At 34.8% G+C, this 24017-nt stretch overlaps 2 protein-coding genes across 3 annotated transcripts; one reads left to right on the top strand and one right to left on the bottom strand.

Moving 5' to 3' along the window:
- Positions 1 to 103: 103 nt before the first annotated feature.
- Positions 104 to 4790, top strand: LOC131642480 (glycine-rich RNA-binding protein RZ1B-like). Of its 2 annotated transcripts, none has more exons than XM_058912726.1 (4): positions 104 to 249; positions 333 to 479; positions 3340 to 3836; positions 4300 to 4790. In XM_058912726.1, exons 2-4 carry the CDS (start codon positions 369 to 371, stop codon positions 4538 to 4540), a joined length of 849 nt encoding a protein of 282 aa, XP_058768709.1. In that variant the 5' UTR covers positions 104 to 249; positions 333 to 368; the 3' UTR covers positions 4541 to 4790. The 2 variants fall into 2 exon arrangements, with proteins under 2 accessions (XP_058768709.1, XP_058768714.1); XM_058912731.1 differs by lacking the exon at positions 104 to 249 and adding an exon at positions 717 to 2560 and having other exon boundaries at positions 456 to 479.
- Positions 4791 to 8464: 3674 nt separating this feature from the next.
- On the bottom strand, positions 8465 to 10797 carry LOC131609810 (small ribosomal subunit protein uS3x-like). The gene is made up of 6 exons (XM_058881616.1): positions 10638 to 10797; positions 10404 to 10551; positions 10122 to 10293; positions 9117 to 9171; positions 8901 to 9032; positions 8465 to 8807 (listed from the first exon to the last, which is right to left on the bottom strand). Exons 1-6 carry the CDS (start codon positions 10665 to 10667, stop codon positions 8631 to 8633), a joined length of 714 nt encoding a protein of 237 aa, XP_058737599.1. The 5' UTR covers positions 10668 to 10797; the 3' UTR covers positions 8465 to 8630.
- Positions 10798 to 24017: the final 13220 nt, after the last annotated feature.

Raw genomic sequence — 24017 nt, 5'->3', positions numbered from 1 at the left:
ATTCGTCACTTGTTCATACTACTATAAAACTTTTTAAATAAACTCAATAATTAAATAAAAATAAATTTAGTAAAATTTATATCACGTCACGAGATATATTTTACACACCTCACCTACCTTAAAGGGTGACACATCCAACAACTCTCCAAAATACTAATACGAGCGTTGGTTTTGGAATCTTCACACTCCTCCAACCTTCAACCTCAAGGGTTTCCTTCAAAACCCTAATTTTCCAAAAATCACTCATTCGTAAGCATCTCAATTTTCATCTTCTATAACATTTCTCTCTCTCTACATTTTCGATTCATTGATTCATAATTCTCTGAATTCAGGATTCAACGTGTTCTTGCGATAATTGAGAGTCAGTGATGTCTGGAAAAGAAGATAATCGAATCTTTGTTGGTGGATTGGGTTGGGACGTTACCGAACGTCAGCTGGAACATGCTTTTGATCGTTACGGCAAGATTCTTGAATGCCAGGTACCTTTTTTCACCAATTCCATATCCCTAATTTGTTTTCTCGGATGAATTTGCGAATTGTTTTTGAAAAATCAATTGTTGCAGCTGTAGGAAATGTTGTCACAGGGGATTTTTTTATGGTTGAATTCTTCACTAATTTTTTCACCTGTTTTTTTTTTTTGTCTTTCTGGAATGCTGGTTCTGAGGTTTTGATGTTTGAGATTTGGTATATGGGTTGTTTAACTGATGTTTTAGCAGAGTTACTTCTTCGTTGTCGGATTCGCTGATAAAATAGTAGCTTGTTGTGGTAAAGGTAGAGCTCAAGCTGGAAATTAGTATGGGTTACATTTGTTGAATCAAGTGCAATAAGAGTAGCCAAGGGAATGTCAGACTGGCCTGTCTGCTAACTTTCCGAGTGAAAAATCTGCTCCGCGCATAAGGTTCATTAGTGATAAATTTTTTATTATTTGGAAGGAATATATGGCAGTAAGATTGGGCTGAAAACTGGACAGAGTTGATATGGTATCGGAGTATGCTTTGCTGTATCTGTTTGTTGAAATCAAAGAATCTGTGTCTTGTCTGTTCTTTCGCTTCCTTCCTCTTCTACTAGTAAACCTATATGCGATGGTGATACTGATGACTACTAGTCGGGTGTGAAAAACTTCTTATGCTGGACATTCCCTGTTTTGATATAACTCTAGGGAATTAAAACAAGCTATTAAAGGCTGCTGTCTCACATTCTGTCGTTTCAAAAGTAAAAAACAGAAAATTTCCCTTATAGTGTATGCCCATTTCTTTAGTTGTAGAGGCATGGGTAATAGAGTTTCCATCTTATGAAATGACAACAAATTCGGTAAGGTGGCATTTCTCGTGGTCCTGAAATATGGAAAGGTTCCGATACATCATGCAAAGTATACATGGGGCGGTGTTCGCGGGCTGTAGTTGTGATACTCAGTAGATCAGTAAAAGTACTTTGTTAAATGAGTTGAAGAAGTCTTACTTATTTGCCTCGGTGCAGTATTTAAATCTTGCTGCACCTTTGTCAGTGTAGGATACTTTCTCAGTGTAATGCAAAGCCTAGTTGTTTGGTCATTTTGTGTCTGCTTGATTTCATTTCTTTTGTTACATATACTTTTTTGAACTTTCTGCAACCCATAGACCATATAACACCAAGAGGACCTGTGAGTACTTGGTGCTTCTGAGCTCAAAATTTTCAAGTCCAGAGCCTTGGGATCAAAGACAGTTGCTGTTTGGATAGTGAATTCCTCTCTTCATACTGAGAAACTGTATCTCACCAGTTGTTCTAGCATTCTAGCTAACATTGAAGGCTGAATGATTTCTTTCTTTTTTGATTTAGTCGTTACTTTCTACATCGGAATAGATTTGACTGATTGGAAAGGTTTCCTTTGGTTTTGCTTTTATCATTGTAGTTTTAAATAAAGAATCCATATCTGCATGAGTATTGTTTTCTGCCAAAATGCGGGTGTGTTCAATAAGTGAGCTAAGGGGCGGCAGAAGTGCATATTAAGTTAGGCATATAATTGCAGTTTAATCAATACTATGCATTTGTTCGCATTTGACTCATCATATTGCCGCATAAGATTGATTATAATTTGCATCTGGGGAGGAGAATAATCACAAAAGGTCTTGGTGGGCTTAAGTGAAAGCATGATATCTACGACGAATGTAGAAAAAATCCCTGGCAGATAGTTTGTTTTGAAGAGCAATCCTCTGTGATACTCGTCATAAAATAGGAGCTGCAACTCTGGTCTGGTGACAGCGGAAACATTTGGGATTTTCTTCATATACTGTTCATTTGTGACTGCTTATTGGTTTTGTGTTAATTCTTCTGATTGAGAAAAATAATGTCATCCAACAAATTATGGTGATTTTTAATCAAGTAAGTCAGATGCTAAGCTTATGTTGGGGGATTAGATTGTTTAAAGTTAAATCATGAACCAGAATGGAACAAGTTGATATTCTTGCTCAGATTGTGGAAATGATTTTTTTAAGAGATATTTGTTGTGAAATGTGGGCTTGGGATTTCTCTGAATGACTTATCTGTATGAAAACCATTCTGGTGCTTTGTCATCAGAACACAAGTAAGTTGTCTGGTTATAATTTTCTCTATAGTTGAACGCAGTTTGCATGTGTCACATAAATAAAATACTGGAACTCCTTATTTAATGCACAACTTTCTGTGATCACAAATTTGTTTTTTTTTATTTATAAATCGAATGTCCCAGTATTTTGGATGCTTGTTTATATTAGCATCATTCTTGATAGAAATTTTTAGCTTTGCAGCAATTGCTTTACTATTTTCTTGTGTTTCTGTTATTGTGTGGGCGGTGTGTGACTGCTCGTTTAGCGGCTAATTTAAGCAATGCTGACTTAAAGTTAAACCTGTCAGTGTCTGAGAAGTATGTAAATATGTTTAGGAATTGATTCTCCAAGGTTACTTAAATTATATCTATAATTAATGGGGATGGGGGGATTAGAGATGGTATTTGAATGCAGAGAGCTTCTGAAAAGAACTGATAAATAAATCAATTTTTGAAGATGAAGGTTTTTTTTGTTGCTCGTGACATGAACTACTCTGTCTTACCTTCTACTTATATGTTGTCTTGTTTTTTCACTTCTGTATCCTCACCTTGTTTGTATGATGTGATTCTATTTTACTGATTTTGTAAATAGTTTATTTTTTATGCAAATAGCTGTCACATTTGACATTTTTTCTAATTACTCGAGTAATAGCCATAATAGCCATTTGCATCAAAAGTGGCATTGATATTTTTTTCATCATCATAAATGCAAATTAAATTGACATTAATTGTACATATTGCCATTATTTTGTATGATGTTTCAAGTGTTTTTCCTGTAGATCATGATGGAAAGGGATACAGGACGTCCTCGTGGATTTGGGTTTATTACATTTTCTGACCGTCGGGGAATGGAGGATGCAATTAAAGAAATGAATGGACGGGAAATTGGTGATCGAATCATCTCAGTCAACAAGGCACAGCCTAGGGCTGGGGGTGATGATGCAGACCAAGGGTACAGAGGTGGCTACTCTTCAGGTGGCAGGGGAAGCTATGGGGCTGGAGATAGGGTAGGACAGGATGACTGTTTCAAATGTGGGCGTCCAGGGCACTGGGCCCGAGATTGTCCTTTGGCAGGAGGAGACGGTGGTCGTGGTCGGGGCAGTGGTTCATTTTCTTCACGTCCTAGATTTGGAGGTACTGGTGGACACGGGGATCGCCTTGGTGAGCGTGAGCGGTACATCGATGACCGTTATGATGGAGGACGTTATGGGGATAGGGACCGTTTAGACAACCGAGACTACAAATATAGTGGCCGTGATCGCTATGCTAGTGACAGGTATAAACAGTTAATTGTTACTGAATTAATACTACTCTTGGTGACTTTACCATGGATTTAAAACAATAATTCAATTTAATAATTACATTTAGAGTATAAGTAAGTTTTACACAAATAAATAATTATATTTATTGTCTTAAAACTTGTTTACTTTGTGACAAGATGATAACAAATGAACAAGTGTTTATGTAAAAATTTAAATTGTGAGTGCAAAGTTATTAAAGTTATTGGACTTGCCACTTATGATGTTACTTTTCTTATTTTGCTTAATTGGTAATGTGGGCAATTAGGAAGACTGTGGTTGAATAAAGATTTGATTGTACATTGGTCTCATTTCCCATTTTAGCAATATTTATTCATTCATCATGAATGAAAATGATCTGTTACATCTCCGATCTCCTTTTGTCATTCCTTTTGTTCTATGTGTTTGTTATACTTCATTGATTTGCTGAAAATTGTACAGGTATGCAACAAGTGGAGGAGATCGATTTGCAAGTGATCGATATGGCAGTGGCTCAGACTACCCGCAAAATGGTTATGGGAAAGAAAGAGGCTATGACCGCTATGGCGGCGCTCGCGGAGGTGCTGATAGAAATGGAAATGGAATACCAGCTCGTGATGAAGGAAGAAGTTATAGGGGCAGGCCTGCTCCTTATGACCGCCCCAGCAGGGCTGCTCGGCCATCATCATTTGACCGTTACTGATTTTTAATAGTTCACGTTGATCTTTTCAGTTAGATATCCAAATGAGGAGGCAGAATTAGGGACATAGTTCTTGATTATGTAGGAACTCCTAGTTTCAGACAGCTGCTGGATAGTAGTTTGATAGTTTGTTTCTTTATTCAGATTATGTGAATTGTAACGGAGTTACTTCCCCTCATTTGTTCGACGCAAAGACACCACTCTCTTTTTAAATGCAATTGAACACGGTGGTTACTTTTTTTGGCATTTTAAACTTGCTGGTGTTGCAGCTGGTACTGTCTCAGCACCTTAGATATTACTGAAACAAGGAAAAAGGACGGTGAGTCCGGTTACCCACATTCTGTAGAAACATAAGTGAAAAAATTAAAGAAAATTATTATATCTAGATAAATATATTTAGTAAATTTTTATTAACAAAAGTAGAAAAAATAAAGAAAATTACATATTTAATAAATTATTATTAACATTAGTGAAAAAAAAAAGTTGCACTTTGTTGTTCTTGAGCTTGTGGTGGACTTATTAGAGATAATCCAGGTTAGTTAATTAGAGGTTTCGATTACAATATTAGAACCTCCAATCCAATGTCGTCCATGTTGAGTTTAGGGAGTTTTTTTATGGCTTAAAGCTTGTTTGTCACCTTATTTCCCCTTTTTTTAATTCTACCAAATCCCTCTCAAAAATATGAAATTTTATTTCAAATGATTCCATTTGCGTCATTTAGACTATGTTGGTTCATTTCAGATTATTAAATCTGAACAAACATCTTATGCGAGTTTGGATTGTACAATTCGAACAAGTGACAAACTCCATAATGCACTTACATCCAGATTCTAGAATTTAAATCTAGTGTTTTAATTGTTAAACTAAATTGATATGCATTGTTTCAGAGGCAAACATCCCTCTAGTTGATGAATTCCCTTATGCGTCCATGTTGTTGTTGTGAAAATTGACATTGTACTTCAAGTTGTCCATGTGAAAGTCTTCGATGTGAAAATTGACATTGTACCTATATGTGTGTATAATATTGATTACCGCCTACAGTTAACGGCCGAAAGGAACTTTACTTCACGTGATGAGTTGTTGACATTGTGTTAGAGGTGAATATGACAAGTTAGAATTTACTATTGTTATTTCTAGATCAGATATAAGTGAAAAAAAATAGAACTCTAATTAGCATCCATTAGAGTAAAACTATATAGTCTGATTTCAATGGGTTGTCTCCCAATTAGCGTCCGCTTAACGTCTAACCTCCCAAGTTAGGGGGGTACTTCATGTTATTTATGCAATCAATCTTATTTATTTAACCAATGTGGAAAGGTTTGATTTAGCTATATCTTTTGTTTATTTATTCTTGATTACCATGTCGTTTAAAATCTGAGTATATACTCTTTCCCTAGCCTCTACATGGATTACTCTATCATTCTTTTCTTCAATCAAAGGTTAAAGATTTTCAACCTATTTATGTATTATTTTTGTCTTCTTTGGCAAATGCATCTCCTCTTCGTCTTATTGCACTTGTTGCATCCTGGTTATCTTCCGGATTATACTCCCAAAGTGGCGAGTCATAATAATACACCTTAATTATCATCTTCTATTTTTCAAAATTTGATTCTAAGCTTACCAGTTTTCAAATCGGCATTTCCCCCCGGTTGTACGTAAGAATGGTCTCCCCAAGATGATAAGCTTCTTCAATGTCAACAATCACAAAGCTAACATGATATACAAATGTTCCAAATTTCACTAGTACATCTTCCCATTATTCCATGAGGAATTATAGAGGATTCATTTGCTAATATCAATGTCATGTTGTCTATCTTTCCTTTCCTCCTAGTCTTCTCATCATAGAGAGTGGCATCAAACTAATTCTTTCCCCCAAATCTCATAATGATTCAAGAATGCTAAGTTGCCCTATAATGGAAGCTATATTAGAACTCCCTGGATCTAGTTGTTTTGGTGGAGGTTTTCGTCTGATGATCGCATTGCACCTTTCTGACCAGGGCCGGTCCAGTGCAGGTGGAGCTTGTGCTACCACACTGGACCTCAAATCTTGATGGGTCCAATAATTTTTTTAATTATCACTTTAATATAATTTTTGCCTCTTTCTTAGAATTTGTTTTTAAAATCTATTTTACACTTATATTTTAAATAAATGTATAATCATAATTTGTTTTCAAAATCTATAATTATATATCGATTTTTTTTAAAATATGGTATAAATTCATATATTTTTAGGCCTATTTTATAAATTAAAATAGAACTCCGATTTAATTGGGTCGGCCCTGCTTTTGACAAGTTCATTATATCACTATTTGAAAATGTTCGAAGTTCTTTCAATAAAATTGCATACACTAGGATTTTTTTTAATGAACATCAATTGAACATTAAAGGAGTTAAGATCAATGAGTACACTCTCCTTGTAGAATCCTGTATCATATTCTGACAAACGAAAATTGGTGAAGTTTGAATACCGTTCACCGTCGATTGACAACGAATAACAACGAATAGAAGATTGAGTTCAACAAATTTGAGTTGAAGACGAGTGCAGATTTAAGGACTGTGTGAAATTTTTTTCTGTTTTAAAATTAAAATTTCAATCGAGGTGGATGCTACAATTTCGAGACCGGTCGAAGATGTTGGAACGTCCACCTGAATATTAAAATGTAGTGTTTAGTTTATATTAATTACCTATGTCATATTTTATTTTTTATATCTAATATTATTTTGTCAAGCTGCATTTTTTTTATTTTCTATTTCTTTATGCATCTTTTTGATTTTCTATTTTTTATGCTTCTGCATGATCCAGAAATACATCCTTATAATGTTTACGGAGATACATTATCAAAAGCAAACTAGACAAAAATTTGAGGCATAAGTTAAAGTTAGCATGGATTGTGTATTTAAGATGCATCTTTTTTATTTTTTGTTCTTTCTACTTCTGCATAATTTGTGTATTTAAGATGCTGAGATGTAATATGTAAGATTCCTTACATAACCTGCATAAATATAGGATGAACATTGTCTTAATAGATTTCATTACAACCCCTACACTGATCCAATTTTGTAAACTGATCAAGTTTTAAACTATTCTAATTTCTAAGTCAAAAACCAAACATAGTCAAATTTATTAAAAAGATTATATCAGACTCAATACAAAATTTGAACTAATCCAATTTTTATCAAGTAAATAGGCAAACAAAATTGACTCGAGTGTATTTAGTCCCCTATTGACGGTATAAAAATACGTATTCATACATTTATTTATAGTTATGTCTCTTGTGACGGTAATGAAGCTTATGTTTCACATAAAAAAAAATAAGAAGAACAAGACGAAGAGCAGAGTTCGGTTAATAAAAGCATAAAATAATGATAACATTATAGAAATATGTACTTATACCATACATATAAACCCTTAAAAAAAATTTAGACTTAATTGCAACATTAGTCTTTCTATTTTGTCTTTTTTGTTTATTTTGATCAGCAATTTTCATTTTGTCTTTTTTGTTTATTTTGATCAGCAATTTTCATCTCTCTATAGCTCAAAAGGAGATCAAAATAGTGATTTTAAAAATAAGGGACCAAAATCAAATAAAAGACAAATAAGGGATCAAAGTTGCAAGCCAAAAATTTAATATTTTCATTAACTAGAACAAGATAACAGTTTTAACATTTTTAAATGATAAAGAAACAATATTTACTAAAAAGGTATTCCAGATAGCGATCATATTTCAACCATTAAGGAGATAGTAAAAAAAGAAAACATAGAGTTCTATTAATGGAAGTAAATAAAACGGAAGTCAGTTAAATTGAAATCTGTTTATAAAAACAAAAAAGGCTTTTTTTTAATGAATGTAGAGTATAGGTTCAACCATTCAAGAGATGATAAAGAAACACAAGATAGTATGCATAGTTATAGTGCTAACGAGGGAATTTAATATGAAAATAAATAGTAATAATTGATGCTTAAACACTAGTAACCAAGTATAGCAACTCTCTTAACTCAAAAAACTACAAAATTTTGAACTGTGTCTGAAAGTAAACATTGCATAAAACCTCTTCTACAGCAAAATATACTCCAAAAACATCAAAAATATCTTTAAGCAACTGGAACTTCAATATCAGCAGTGGGCAAAACGGCGGCAGGGGCTGGTCTGTATTCCTCTTCCTCCTTTGGAGTGTGGATAGTGACAATATCAGGGAGGGGAGTCTTGGGACCCTGCTTCCCCTTAGGATCCCAATCAAGCATAATCTTAACTTTGATTCCAAGAACACCCTACAAAGACAGCAGAGAAAAATGAATAAACTAGAGAACTCTGGGGACAGATTAATTTTAGCAAGTAACTAACTATGAAGAGCATAAGCAAACCTGTCTGAGGAGCACGTGTCTAACTGCAGAATCAATGTAATCTTTGACGGGTTGACCAGAGGAAATCATGTATCCATCCTTGAACTTCATGGATTTAGCTCTTTGAGCCCTCAATTTTCCACTGACAATGACCTAATCAAATCAAACAGCAATTACAACCAAATTTGTACAAAAAGCAATATAACAAATGGATTCAAGCTGTTTGGCAGAACAAACCTCACATCCCTTGGCACCACTTTCCATAACAAATCTCAAAACACCATAGCATGCCCTGCAACAAATTGTTTGAGATACAGATCAGTCACAAACACAGAATTGTATCCAAGGAAATAAAATGGGAAGGTTTAAACAAAAATAGAAGCGCCAAAATTCTGTCATCCAAGAAAGAAATCTATATGATGGTAAAGAAGCTAGCTATTTAAAACTTTAAAGGTTTTAAGGTACACAACTGGATCAGATTCTTGGGTATATTACAACTTTTTGACAACAGGGTGTATTACAATGAGTAGACAAACAATAAAGGAATAAGCAGAGGAATTTGATTTCAGAGCTAGCGCACACATTAAACCTGAAACACTTGCTACATAACCATATTATTTTCCTTTTAAACCAGGGATATTAGACAGTGCACCAAGTTAGGACACCACACAGGATATAAAGCTAGTTTAGGTTAAGTCAATCAACCAATGATAAAATTAAATCAACCACTCTTCCAAAATTCAAATCAAAAGAAAAAACATTAACAAATATGATACAAAGTTATAAAACTACGACCGCCAGAAAGCTAGGAAAAAACAACCAAGCCTAACCAATTCAACTGGGATCAGCTACATGGATCAAACAATGCCATAATGGATATCTTTATCTTTATCCAAACAATTTCATGAAAACCAGTGGAGTAGTAAAATAAGTGCCAAATGTTCATTGGATAATGTGCCCGATAATAAGTAGGAAGGATCAAGGGCATGCTAATTTACAGGAAGTAGAAAAAAGAAGGCAATAAATCTATTTATCACAAATTACAATGCATATTCATACATGGACTGATATACTGTTATGTAATGATATAAAATTCCCTTAGTATGTAATTTACGGAAGCAAATAATATATGTCAAGCATCGATACGAATACAAGTGTAAAAATAAATCAGCAAAATAAAACATTAGTTAGGTGCAACATGAAGCATTGCAAGATTCATTTACATAATTCTAAAAACTATACCTGCGCACAGCAAGACCACCAAGAAGCTTGTAACGAAGCGATTCAGCTTGAGCAATAGCGCAAAGTCCTCTGTTATTAACCTTTTCGGCATAAAGCTCAACACTGTTCTCTGGAAACTTAAACCTCTTCTGAACCACAGAGGTAAGTTCTCTGATCCTCCTTCCCTTCTCACCTAGAAATCCCAACAACAAAAACAACAACAAAACCCAAAATAAACAACAATTCACATCAATTCAAATTCCACAAAGCAATCAAATTTCCAAACATGAATGCAAAACACACCAAGAACAGCTTGGGTACGAGTAGCCCTGATGATGATTTCAGTCCTCATCGGTGTAACCCTAACCTCGACACCAGAGTAACCATCTTCAGCGAGTTCACGGGTCAGAACCTCGTTCAATTCAGCAAAGAAAACACCATCGGCAACAAACTACAACATACAAAAACAAAAAACCCATGAATCTTAACAATAATAAACAAAATTTACATCATTGGAATGAGAATCGAGGCGGTTACCTTTCTCTTCTTGCTCATCTGGGTCGCCATGTTTGCGGGATTGGATTGTTGTTGAGGACGACGGTGGCGCGAGATCTGGAAACAGCAAACCCTAGATTTGGAGCAGAGAGTAGAGAGAGTGTTGAAGATGAAAGATTCAATTTATATAAGGATAAGGGATAATCAATCCAACGGGTAACATTACTTTAGGGTTTTATCTATCATTTTTACAATAAAATTTATTAACTCATTTATAAATAAATATATTTAAATATAAATTATTTTATTTAAATTCTATTAGCCAAAATTATACCAGTAGTTTTTTAAATTATTTTTTTTATAACATATTGATCTTTTAAGTTTTTTTAATAATTTAGTCCTTAGGATGATTTCTACATTATTTTTCTTACATTTTAAACATTTAAAAATGTTACTCATATATTTTTAGTTGCACTTCATCATTTTCGTACGACTCAAAATAATTGCATCCACAATTAACACATTTATTTTGTTAAAAATTGGTAACAGGGCATATGTTTAGTAACTTATTGTTAAATTAAGTGTGCATTAAACTATGACATTCTTTTCAATTTGGTTCTGTACTAGGGAGATTTTGATTTGACCTTAAAAGGGAGTGACTAATAACTTAATAAGCCCAAAGGTGTTATGAAAGGGCTATAAGAAGGCACATACGAGCACGATAAGGTGAGTCATAGTCGTCTAATTGGAGCTCAGGTCACCCGACCCAAGCAAATGTCTATCATAAGTCAATTGCCTTAATATGTGTCGGTGAAGTATCCTTGAAAGAGGCCATTCTGATCAAGGTTGTTGAGGAAATCATTCCCTTGATTAAGAAGGAAATTGTTATCCCTACTCCCACGAACTCTTTATGAAGTTGATGGAATATTGTTTTCTTATCATGATTCGGCTTATAGTATTGGCTATTAATTTACCAACTTAGATTTAGGAATATCAATCCCTAATTTTACACAACTAGCATACAAACCCTCTTGCGGCCACACACGTGAGCAAGGTCATTAATATCATTGTATTTTCCTAAGGTTTGAAGCTCGGGATTGAGTGAATAATAGCGAGCATTCAAGCTTGAATTCTGTCAAAGGTTGGAGATGGTGGTCGAGTGAGTATCTCAGTAGTTGAAGAGTTAGTTGCAGACAAGGTTAATCAAGAAGCAAGGCAGAAGATATACTGGATTATTATACTTTATCTTGTGTTTCGTTGAATTGTTGTAACCAAAACCTAAATCAAAGAATATAGTGGAGGAAAAAATATTTGATGGTTTACCAATTAAGACCATATTGGGTGCCTATGCGGACGACAACACTGAATTAATATAAATCATGTGTTAATATATATTTTCATGCTTCATAGGTTTATTGATCTTATCGAATTAAATTATATAAGCGTATGATTAATTGGAATTTGTTTTCCAAATAATCTCATTGTTCATCATTCTATAAAGAGAATAATTGAAGATTATTTCAAATTGATTAATCATTAAGTGTTAAATATATTGTTAGAATTAGTAAGGATTATCTATCATATTATTTATCACCTTATTCTATATCTCATGTGTGTGTGCACGTATTACTACAGTTATCTTTCAATTGCTAAAATATTTTAGAATCAAATTTTCACTAAACTCGCTTTAATCTATTTTTTCTACAACGGAAGAAAATAATTTGCAGTTGGCTATTCAAACTACCAATTGGCATCAAGAGGCAGTCCTTTAGATAAGGTTTAACAATCTCAAAAGTTTTTGAATATGGTGCAAATTTATTCGAATGAAGCATACAATAAAGCCTTAATTTTCATAGGTGAAAATTGGACATATTGGAAGGATTGCATGTACATACACCTTATGTCTATGAATTTACAATTATGGGTAGCCATCAAATAAGGACCTTCTGTTCCTTAAAATACCGTTGATGGAGTATTCGTTAAGAAACAACCAGAAGAATAGGATGAATGTGAGATTATAAAGGCGTTTTATGATTTGAAAGCAAGAAACATATTCATGTCTTCATTAAGTGTATATGTATATTTTCACTATCACATTGTAATGTCAATAAGGAAATGTGGGACGCTCAAGTTCTGTATGTGGGAACTGAAGACGTTAAACAATTTAAGATCAATACCTTGACGGAAGAATAAGAACTCTTTTGCATAAAACTCGGTGAAATTGTGGCCTCCATGAAGATGAGGTCTTCTCATATAGTCAACAAACTATAAAATTTGGGAAAAACCACTTCTGATAAAGCTGACAAGTTTTTTAGGTTTGTATGAAGAGAATGGTAGCAAAAAGTAACACACATAAAAGAGTCACGTGATTTTATTACTTTTGATATAACAACGTTGTTTGGAAAATTTACCGAGCACAGACATGAATTAAAAAGATTAAAAGCAAGTGAAGCAAAAAATAAAGAGAAGAAAACAGAACTATCTCCTCGAAGGCCTCCACTTCCAATGCCAATATAAAGGAAAATGATGAGAGAGTTAATGATGAATCCTTTAAAATAGGAAATGGATTTGTTCGTTAAACGTTGCAATAAGTACATTAAAAGAATTTGTCTCAAGCATTGAAACAAAAATTTGATCAACTTTAGGAGTTCTCATCCATAAAAAAAGATAGGAGATAAAATGAAGGATAACAAGCACTTAATTTGTTACGATTGTGGAAAACTCAATCATTATAAAATCAGTTATCCAAGTTTAATAAAGTAAATGAATAAGCAAGTGTTCTACAAGATGAAGGGAATAAGAATCAAAAGTCATACAACTTATATAGCTTGGGAAGAATAAGAGGATTAAGACTCCTCCTCATCAATCTCGAGTTCAAATGATAACAAAATTGTTCATCTATGCTTAATGTCATGTCACAAGGAAAAAGGACATTTAGGTAAACGATTCGGGTCTAGATTGTGATTTTAAGCCTTCATATAAACAATTGTCTAAAGCATTTAAAGAAATATATGTTGATGCTTTAAACTCTTTTAAGAAAATATCATTACGAAAGAAAATGATTTCAAAATTTAAGAGAGAAGTTGTATGCCTTAATAGCACTCTAGACTCTTTGAAAGAGGAAAATGCATCTCTAGTAAATGAGAATTTGTGTACTTTTGGTAGTTTAGAAGAAAGAGTAAAATTAGTTGATTGTATTACTTTCCTTATTTTAAAATTTAAAATAGAAAATTTAAAGGTACAAATAACACAACTTACTAAAATATCTTTTATTACTTGTATTAGTTCAAGTGACGGACGGTGAGGAAAGTTTTGAAAATCAAAATAAATGCTCATGTTACTAAGAACAAAAATAACATTTATCCTAGAGTTATGTATGAGTATTATGGTGAAAAAGGATACATTAGGCCTAAATGTCACATTTGAGATGTAAAAGTGCCAAATGATCTCGTGGCATGGAAACCTGGGAGTCCTAACACTAACCGCTAAGGACCCAACATTAGTTGGTGACCTAAATTTCCCCATTAATTGTCTTGTAGAAAAGTTTTACATGTGCAAATAAGATGTGGTTCCTAGATAGTGTTTGTTCAAGGTATATTACAGGAGACACGTCGTTGTTCATTGACTTTGTCAAGAAAGAGTGTGGATTTATTATGTATGAATACAACAACAATGATAAAATATTAAGATAAGGTGTTTTGAGAAATTCCTTCACAATCATCATAAATGGTGTTTTGTCTATGAAATAGCTTAAACAAAATCTTTTTAGCATTAATCGGTTGTGTGATAAGGGATATTTTATAACATTTGACACTCTTAATTACACAATTGAATATAAAAGTGACAGGGAAAGGATGTTTAAGGGTTTTGGGATTGATAACATTTATATGCTAAATCTAAAGGATGTATCAAATATTGGTAACAAGTGTAGTCTCCCGAAGGGAGGACTCATGGTTGTGGAAAAGCAAACACGAGTGGCTTTTAAATCGAAAAATTATGATACCACTTTGTTATACCCCAAAATTTGCCCGCATCTTTTTTCAAGAAAACTCCAATCTAAAAATTAGGATTTTCATATAATCATGGATTTTTATTTTATAAATATCCTGACATATGAAATACTCAGTTTTTAGAATTTTTCTTATACTGTATTTTGGCTCGCTATTGAATTTATTCTTACGCAAACGCCAAGTACTGTTTATTACTTCACACACGCTATTTATTTGATATTTGTTTACAGATAAATAGTACTGACGCAATTGGTACAGAACTAAATCTTTTGCAGGCGCAGAGTCCGGGATTCAGACTGTACTGGTAAACAAGTAAATTATTACTAATTTTTTGTTTCCCACTAACTTTTGTACTATATTCCATTATTTTCAAAATCTCTTTTCAAATCTCTTTTTCAAAAATCAAATCCTAACTTTATTCTATACATCTCTCTTTTTTCCAACACTATCATACACTTTCTTTCAAATCTTACTTCCACTCAAATTTTCCTTTTGTACGGAATCACTCCATTCCTCAACGTCTCTATCCTTCTTTCCATTCTATAAATACCTCTCATTTTTTTCATAAAATCTCACATAATATTCTAACTCATCTCTCAAATTTCTACTTCATATTCATTCTCTCTGCATCCCTCGGCAGAAATGGCGAAGCGGATAGAAACGTGTTTTCTAATGATCATCACCGTCGTGGTGGTAATCATGTCTTTCTTCTGTCTACATAGCCCTGAAAAATGTGGACCTGGGATGCTTACACTCCCAATCATCTACATGTTATTATTTGTAGCATGGGTTATATATCGTCATTCTTAAAGTTTGCTGTATCTCTTATTTTCTTAAATGTACCGTTTACTCGTCGTACTGTTCATTATAAGTATGTAATATTTGTACCGTCAGTATTAAATGTTGTACTATTTGTCATACTGTTGCTTAATTATCCAAATAATATTTTGTGTGTTTTCTGCCAGTCAAATATTTATTTTTCTGTGCATTAAACGATTTTCAGGGTTATTATCGGTAATTTTGCTCGCATACAGTATATATTAGTTATTTATTATGTCTGTGTTTTTTAACAAGTCATGTAAATAAACTTTCATCTTTCACATAAAACAAAAACAACAAAAAGAAAATTAACTTTGACTGTTGAATTTTCACTCTAACTGTTACATGCCTGAACAGTCAGTTGGCAGTCAAACCGCTGACAGTGCAATTCTCCGTGTTTTGTACCATCAATCAAATCAAACTTTTTGCATTTCAAAAATTCCAAGATTTTTGTTCTAGAAGTCTTCTAAATATCACATGATTAGCAGAGACTCAGCACTGCACAAAAATCAAGTACGCTTAACTGTCTCCTACACAAACAGTCCCTAATTAGGGTTTATTGGTTTTTCAGGAGAAACAATTTTTTGAGACTTCAAATGGATTTCCTGGACCTCCATATATCTCAAAGTACCATCATACAAATTTTCAAACTTCAATTCACTCAGACGCACCGTCAGCAGCTCAAACAGTCAACAGACGACCCGTTTGACCAAAAAGTCAACAGACAGTCAAAAATGAAATTTTTTGTCAACATCCATATTTTGTCAAAGGATTCATTATTTGATCATTGGATGATCATAATTCATCAAGGAAAGATCAAAAATCAACAAAACCCTAAGATTCAAAATTAGGGTTTTCTCCTAAAAAGTCAACTGAACTTTGACTGGACATAACTCTGTCATCCTTCATCCAAAAAATTAAAACCAAAGCTCATTTTGAAGGAAATTCAATTATCTTTCAAATGAAATTGGTCCCATGGTCATTAGGTTCACCATTTGAAAAATATGAACCAAGACATTACAGGTCATTTTCAAAGTCAACAAAAAGACACTTTTTTCAAAAGGACACACAAGGAGCATCAAAAATCATTTTGACATGAGACCAAAGACATTGGTTATAAGACTCTTTGAGGTTTCCAAAAAAGTGCAAGATCTCTTTCATATGACAAAAATTGAGGGATTTACACCTTGTTGAAGTTGGCTAAATTTTGGGAAAATGCATAAAATCAACATTGATCAAAAATGTATTTTTTCCAAATGGGGCCAAGTTTTCATAGTTCAAACATGTTTACCATGATATAATGGGCCTCCCACGACCAAGACAAAGCCCACATCATTTTTATTTCATTCTTGGTTTAATTTTATCCCATTTAAGATTAAATTGAAAATGGAAAATGGAAGGATAATGGATGGCTTAATTTCTAAGCATGACTCATCAAGGAATCAATCAAAGCTCTGCCCCAAGCCAATGTACAGCAGAAGGAGGGTGGAAAGTCAAACCATGGTAGCTTAAATGCAAAGCCATATGTGTTGAAAAAGTCAAGAATGCAACAAAAGCACTTAATGCTTTTTAGCTTAGTTCTTAAGCACTTCAATGCCTATATAAGAGCTATAACACTTCAGTAAAAAAGGACACACGAATTCAGAGCCATTTTATGCTTGTAAACATACTTGTATCAACTTGAAATTTTCAAGGAAATTTAAAATTCGAATTTTAATTTCCAGCTTGTTTTAACACAAACTAAGTACTCAAACACATTCCCTGACCCTCACTAAACGTAACCAGATCAATTGCTAGCCTTGAGACTCACTGAATCAAGCACCACAGGTTTAGAACTCATCTATTGCAGCGCTTTTTTCATAAAAACGCTGTTAAATGTGTTGGCTGGAGGTTGAAGACGATGAGGTGTCCTCACCTCATTGGACAGAACGCGCGCGCCAGTATTTTTGAATCCTGGGTTCCCATGTGCGCTTTCCATCATCTTTCCATGTGCCCTCAATATCTGAGCCATCTGATCTCATTAACTCTCAATCCAACGCATCAAAACACTCCCCATATCATGGACTCTCAGATCAATCACACAGGATCATGCCTTATTTTATTTTCTATTTCTATTTTAATTTCTTTGTAAAATTAATTAAAAATAGTTTTAAAAATCCAAAAAATACATAAAAAATATTTTTAAGTTTCTAAAATAATATTTTATTTTTTATATAAAAATATTTTATTTTTCTTCATAATTTAAATATTTTGTATAATTAATTAGATAATATGCATATATTTATCTTTTAATTATTTTCAACCAATCAAAAATCATAAAAAAAATTGTTCTTTATATTAAATATTGTTTATATATTATAGGCTAATTTTGTACATATTTAGAATAATTTTCTTTTTAAGTTTTAATTATTTGTGTAATTATTTGTATAATTATGTATTAATTAACTTAATCAATTTCAAATCAATTTCAAAAATTCCAAAAAAATTAGTTTTGTTTTAAAATTAATTAACAAGCATTTTGAACATATTTTAAACTTAATTTTTAGGTTTAAATTTATTTTCATCTTTTTTCCTCATTTTAATTTAATTAATCATGCATTAATTATAATTAAAATAAATCATCAAAAATCCAAAAACATTTCTTTTATTTTTTTGCAATTTAAATTCCTAGATAAATGTATAGGTGGTCAAATCCATATAAATAGCGTAGTTTACATTTCCTGCACAATCGATGTAATAGCGTAGATTTACTTTCCGCATTTTATATTTCCGTATTTTAAATTCCAGCACATATAAACTGCGTGTATGCTAAAGATAAAATTGAACCGTTAGATCACTAACTTCAAAGATAAAATATCTGAATCCAAACACAATCACACTTGCACCTCTTAAGGTAATCCCTCTTCTACTCTTTTCAAAATCAAAATCAATTTCAAATACGAAATCGAACTTTTGTTTATATCCGGTGAAAGGATAGATTTTTAAAGGAAATAGGATAAAGACCTTATAACTCAGGGTAGACCTCCTAATTTGCTTGCTCAAATCAAAACAAACAAATCTCTTATATATCGTTGTTTTTCAAAATAAAACTTTCAAAAAAGACAATACTTTGTATATATCCAAACAAGGATCATTACGAAGTTAACGTTCTTTTTTTCAAAAACATCTTTTGAAAGATAAAAACACTTTGTATACATCCGCACAAGGATCATTACAAAGTCAATTTACAAAGGTATTTGAAACCACATACGAGCATTTCAAGGCAATAGAAAAGTGATTGAAAACAAGTGAGCTAAGCAAATTAAAGAGCCCATGGATAACCATGGATACAAAGGGTGCTAACACCTTCCCTTTGTATAACCTACCCCCTTACCCAGAATTTCTTAAAGGTCTTTTTTCTGTTTCTTTTATAAACCTTTCCTTAATTGGATAAAATAAAAGGTCGGTGGCGACTCTCTGATTTTCAAATACAAAAGCAGAAACAAAAAAGAGTCACTTCGCGTATCTCTCCGCAAGAGGTATGGTAAAAAACCGAGGGCGACAGAACTGGCGACTTTGCTGGGGACATACTTTCTAAAAACAAAATGTTTTCAAAAGGGGTTACCTTTAGAGAATAGATCACTTCGATGTTTTCAATTGTTTGACTTGATTGCTCTATTTTTCAAAGGTTTGTTTGGGTATTTTGCTTGTGTGAAAGATTCTAACCCGAATCTCGAGATACCTTAAGTATGTGACAATAGACCAAGGAAACTGTACGGCATGTACCGATACGGTTGATCTGGTAGTCACCATTAGTGCGATACTTTGGTTTATACTGATGTCCCTTGAAAATGATCAAGGAGTATATTAGGCTTCCGAAATATCATTAAACACTAATTTGTCTTAGAACCTTTTAGTTGAACTTGACTTGTGGCCTAATAAGTGGCTAGCTTTGAAATTGATCGAAGTTAGTTATCCTCGAGGAATATTTTGATCGGCCGTCTGAGCGCCGTATTGAGATGTTACCTCCAAGGATCATAGAACCCAAATACTATTCTAGGACAGGTTTTAACCAACTCAACTTCAGTGGGGAGGGTATCACCTATCAGCTTCGTGCAAGCCTTTAAACCTAAGGCTATTGTTTGATTTGTTTGTGTGTGCCACATGTTTGACATGTTTAACATCATAAGCATCATAAGCATATCATTTTCTCACTAATCATTTCAAGGATCAAAGAGTTTACCTTTGTTTTGTTATTGCAGGTAATGGCTCCCGCCACCAGAGATTACATCCGAATCAACATCTCAACGGTGCCATCTGAACTGAAAAACTTAGTATCAGAATTCCCCAGGAATGTTCAATTCACCGAAAAGCACGGTCACCTACTCCATTTGGTTACCTCAAAATTTGAAGAAGACATGATACGGGTCCTGTTCCAGTTCTTTGATCCCGAACATCATTGCTTTACCTTTCCAGATTACCAGTTAGTACCCACTTTGGAAGAGTTTTCTGAACTAATTGGATTACCTGTTCGAGATCAATTACCTTTCACTGGTTTAGAAAGGATTCCAAAACCTGAAATCATTGCTGCTGCTTTACATTTGCGAAAGCCAGAAATCGAGTCCAATTGGGAAACAAAGAGCGGAGTTAAGGGTTTACTTGCTAAGTTCTTAATGGAAAAGGCTCGATTACTGCTAGAGAATAAAAGTTGTCCAACTTTTGAGGAGGTTGTGGCTCTTTTGATCTATGGTTTGGTTTTATTCCCTAATCCCGACCAGTTCATAAGTGTACACATCATCAACCTTTTCCTAAACCGTAACCCGGGTACCAACATTGCTGGGAGATATTCTACATTCTCTACACACTCGTACCATGAAGAAACGAGGAACTCTTATGTGCTGTATACCACTACTGGCTAGGTGGTTTACATTTCATCTTCCCCGATCAGTGTTGAGAAATGAACAAAGAATGCAATGGTCTCGCAGGATTATGTCTTTGTCTCATTCAGATATCCGGTGGAACAACTTCTTTCAAAGAGACATTACTATCATTGATCATTGTGGGGAGTACCCTAATGTGCCACTACTTGGCATCAAAGGGGGCATCACTTACAATCCCTCTTTAGCTTTACGCCAATTCGGATATGCACGGGGAAACGGTCCTCATGACATGATTATCCGTGGCATTGTGTTTGATTACGAGGATGATTCCCATAGACATCGACGAAGGTTCATACATGCATGGGGCAGTGTCTACAAAATAGAAAGCAAAACTTTGGGGCAATGGAATTCTATTCCTATGGAACCTTACCTCAGATGGGTGCGGGCTCATGCTCAGAAACTCATCATGCCATATCCCGCTATTCTACCTGTGACTATTGAACCAGAAGTCGAAGGAGACGGACCTCAAATTATTCTACATCCGGATATGCCAACCGACTTGGAAGAGTTGCAGAAATCTTGGGTACAACTAAAAGAGGAAAGAGACACCTTCAAAACACACTGTCAAGACTATGAGAGAAGATTATTGGAGCTCACCGGACAACTCCAAGAAGAGCAGCAGATCAACATATTCCTGGGTGCAAAGAGAAAGCGTCCGTGGGAGACCTGAGGGATCATTTCATTTTCTTTATTTATTTCTGTTTTGTAAGCCCGAATGAGGCAAAGAAAAAAGAAAAGAAAAAGAAAAAAAGAAAAAATAAATTGTTTAACTAATGTTTGTTTCTTCTTTGTTTTAACAAATCTAAACTCTAAGATCCTTGAAAACATTGCATATACATTTCATTCATCATTGCATATGCATTTTATTCATTCATACACATTGCATAACAGGTTCACATGACGGATTTCTCATCTCCTCGCTGTTTATTTCAGTTAGAAGAGATGGAATCTGAAACAAGCATCAAGAATCTCGAAGCACAGGAATCTGAAACAAGCATCAAGAATCTCGAAGCACAGAACGCCCAAGTTCAAGTGGCAATCCTAGAACTGGCAAAGGGGCAACAAGAACTGAAAGCCCTGATGATCAAAAAGAAAAAGAGGCCCAAAGGATCTGTAGGCTTGAGCCAACTGAAAAGAAAGATCAAAATCCCAGCCAAAAAGTTCAAAAAGCCACCAATCCCTGAAATAGTCGGTGATGGTGAACAAGGAGACAATCACAGCAACCAGGGTTCTGCCAAACCCTCTCCCTCTTCTAATGAAGAAGATGATCATTCTGGAGACGAACCGGATGACGACAAGTACCAGCAGTTGGAAGAACGCATGAAAGCTATGGAGATACAAAAAATACTTGGGTTAGATTTCAATGATCTGGGACTCATCTCAGATGTTGTTATCCCTCCAAAGTTCAAAGTTCCTATCTTTGCAAAATATGATGGAGTTTCTTGCCCAAAACTACATCTGAGGTCCTATATAAGGAAGATACAACCTCATACAACAGATAACAAATTGTGGATTCACTTCTTTCAAGAAAGTCTGTCGGGTACACAACTCGAGTGGTACTACCAGCTGGAAAGTACAAAAGTTCATACCTGGGAAGATTTAGCTGCTGCTTTTTACAAACAGTATCAATACAATGCTGATCTTGCACCAACCCGTACTCAACTAAGGGGCATGCCCATGGCACCAAAAGAAAGTTTCAAAGGATATGCACAAAAGTGGAGAGATATGGCTGGAAGGGTTCAACCACCCTTATCTGATCGCGAGCTGGTCGACATGTTCATGGGCACTTTAACTGGCCCTTTCTATAGTCATTTGCTAGGAAGCTCATCATCAGGTTTCACTGACCTGATATTGACTGGAGAACGTGTCGAAAGTGGCATTCAAAATGGAAAAATTCAAATAGGCTCTTCTTCTGGTACTACAAAAAGGCCCATTAGTGGGAGAAATGAGGTCAATACAATGCAAATTCAGAAAGGTCGCAAAAGTGAGCAGCACCAATCTGTAGGGGCAGTTCTGATCTCCGCATCTGTACCTCAAAAAGACCAACAGCCAAAATATACGCGTCGACCAGATGCGCCAAGAAGAAATTTCACCAGAATCAATATGCCAATCTCTCAAGCATTGCAGCATTTGCTAAAAGCCGATCTGATCACATTGAAAGACCCTCCAAAGAATGTCAATACTTCCTCTCCGAGTTATCGCCCCGATGCAACATGTGCGTATCACTCAAACTGTCCAGGACATGATGCAGATCACTGTTGGGCCCTGAAAAATAAAATACAAGACATGATAGATGCTGGGGAAATTGAGTTCGATCCTCCAGAAACTCCAAATGTCATCACGGCACCTATGCCGAAGCATGATAAAACTGTTAATGCTATCCTGGACACTGTTTACATCTATGATGTGAACGAATTGTCAACTCCGCTCCTCGAAGTCAAAGGAAAGCTAATCCAAGTTGGTTACTTTCCAGGTTGTGACCCTGATTGCTTTTATTGCTCATACCTGCCCAATGGTTGTGAAAATCTGAGAATGGGAATTCAAAAGTGGATAGATCGCCGTATCATTATGTTTGAGAGGCTCCCTTCTATGGACGTGTTATGCGAAGTCTTTGCAAACGGGATGAGAATAGAGGATGTCTCAGTGATCTCCAGCTTACCATTCAAAATCTCTGCCAAGGCTCCGTTCAAAATTTCTGCTACACTCAAAGTGGCATCAGTAATCATTGCTAGTCCAACTCCATTTCCATACTCCTCAGACAAAGCTGTCCTGTGGGGTTACGACACTAATGTTTATGTCCATGGAGTTAAACAGGGTACCTCGACTGAAGAGGCCACGAATTTTACTGCTCCAACTGTGGATAATATTGTGGGTACCAGCAAGATTACGAGAAGTGGAAGGGTCTTTTCACCAGAAATTTCTCCAAATATTGCTGCTGGTCCGGTCCAGATCCCAGTTCCTAATCAAGATGACAACGCTCGAGGCAAAGAGCCACAAGTTGAACCAGTTCAAATACCGGTGGAGATCATTGTTGAGGATCCATCGAAGCAAGAAATGGAGGAAATATTGAAAATCATCTGCAAGAGTGATTACAATATTGTCGAGCAACTGGGGCACACTGCTTCAAAAATCTCAATGTTGTCTCTGCTAAAGTATTCAGAAGCTCATGCCAAAGCTCTGATGAAGTTCCTGAAAGCTGCGCATGTGCCTCAAGAGATTTCAGTCGATCAATTTGAAAATTGTGTTGCCAATCTAACCGTGAACAATGGCCTCGGTTTCTCTGATGTTGATCTAATCCCTGCTGGAAAAAATCACAACAAAGCCCTACATATCTCCATTGAATATAATGGCACCACTCTATCTCATGTGCTGGTAGATAACGGTTCTTCTTTGAACGTGTTACCAAAAACAGTACTAGAAAAGCTTGACTTCGAAGGAATTGTGTTACAACCAAGCGATGTTGTGGTAAAAGCCTTTGACGGGTCAACAAGAACAGTGTACGGAAAGGTGAATCTCCCAATCAGAGTAGGCTCTCAGATCTTTGATTTTATCTTTTACGTAATGGAAATTCACCCAGCATATTCCTGTTTACTTGGACGCCCTTGGATACATGGGGCAAACGCTGTAACTTCTACCCTGCATCAGAAGTTGAAATATCCAGTAAAAGGAAAGAT

The sequence above is a fragment of the Vicia villosa genome, linkage group LG1 (assembly GCF_029867415.1).
Source record: "Vicia villosa cultivar HV-30 ecotype Madison, WI linkage group LG1, Vvil1.0, whole genome shotgun sequence".
Classification (NCBI taxonomy): domain Eukaryota; kingdom Viridiplantae; phylum Streptophyta; class Magnoliopsida; order Fabales; family Fabaceae; genus Vicia; species Vicia villosa.
The sequence above is the reverse complement of the archived record's forward strand: the minus strand, read 5'-3'. Positions and strand labels throughout refer to the sequence as shown.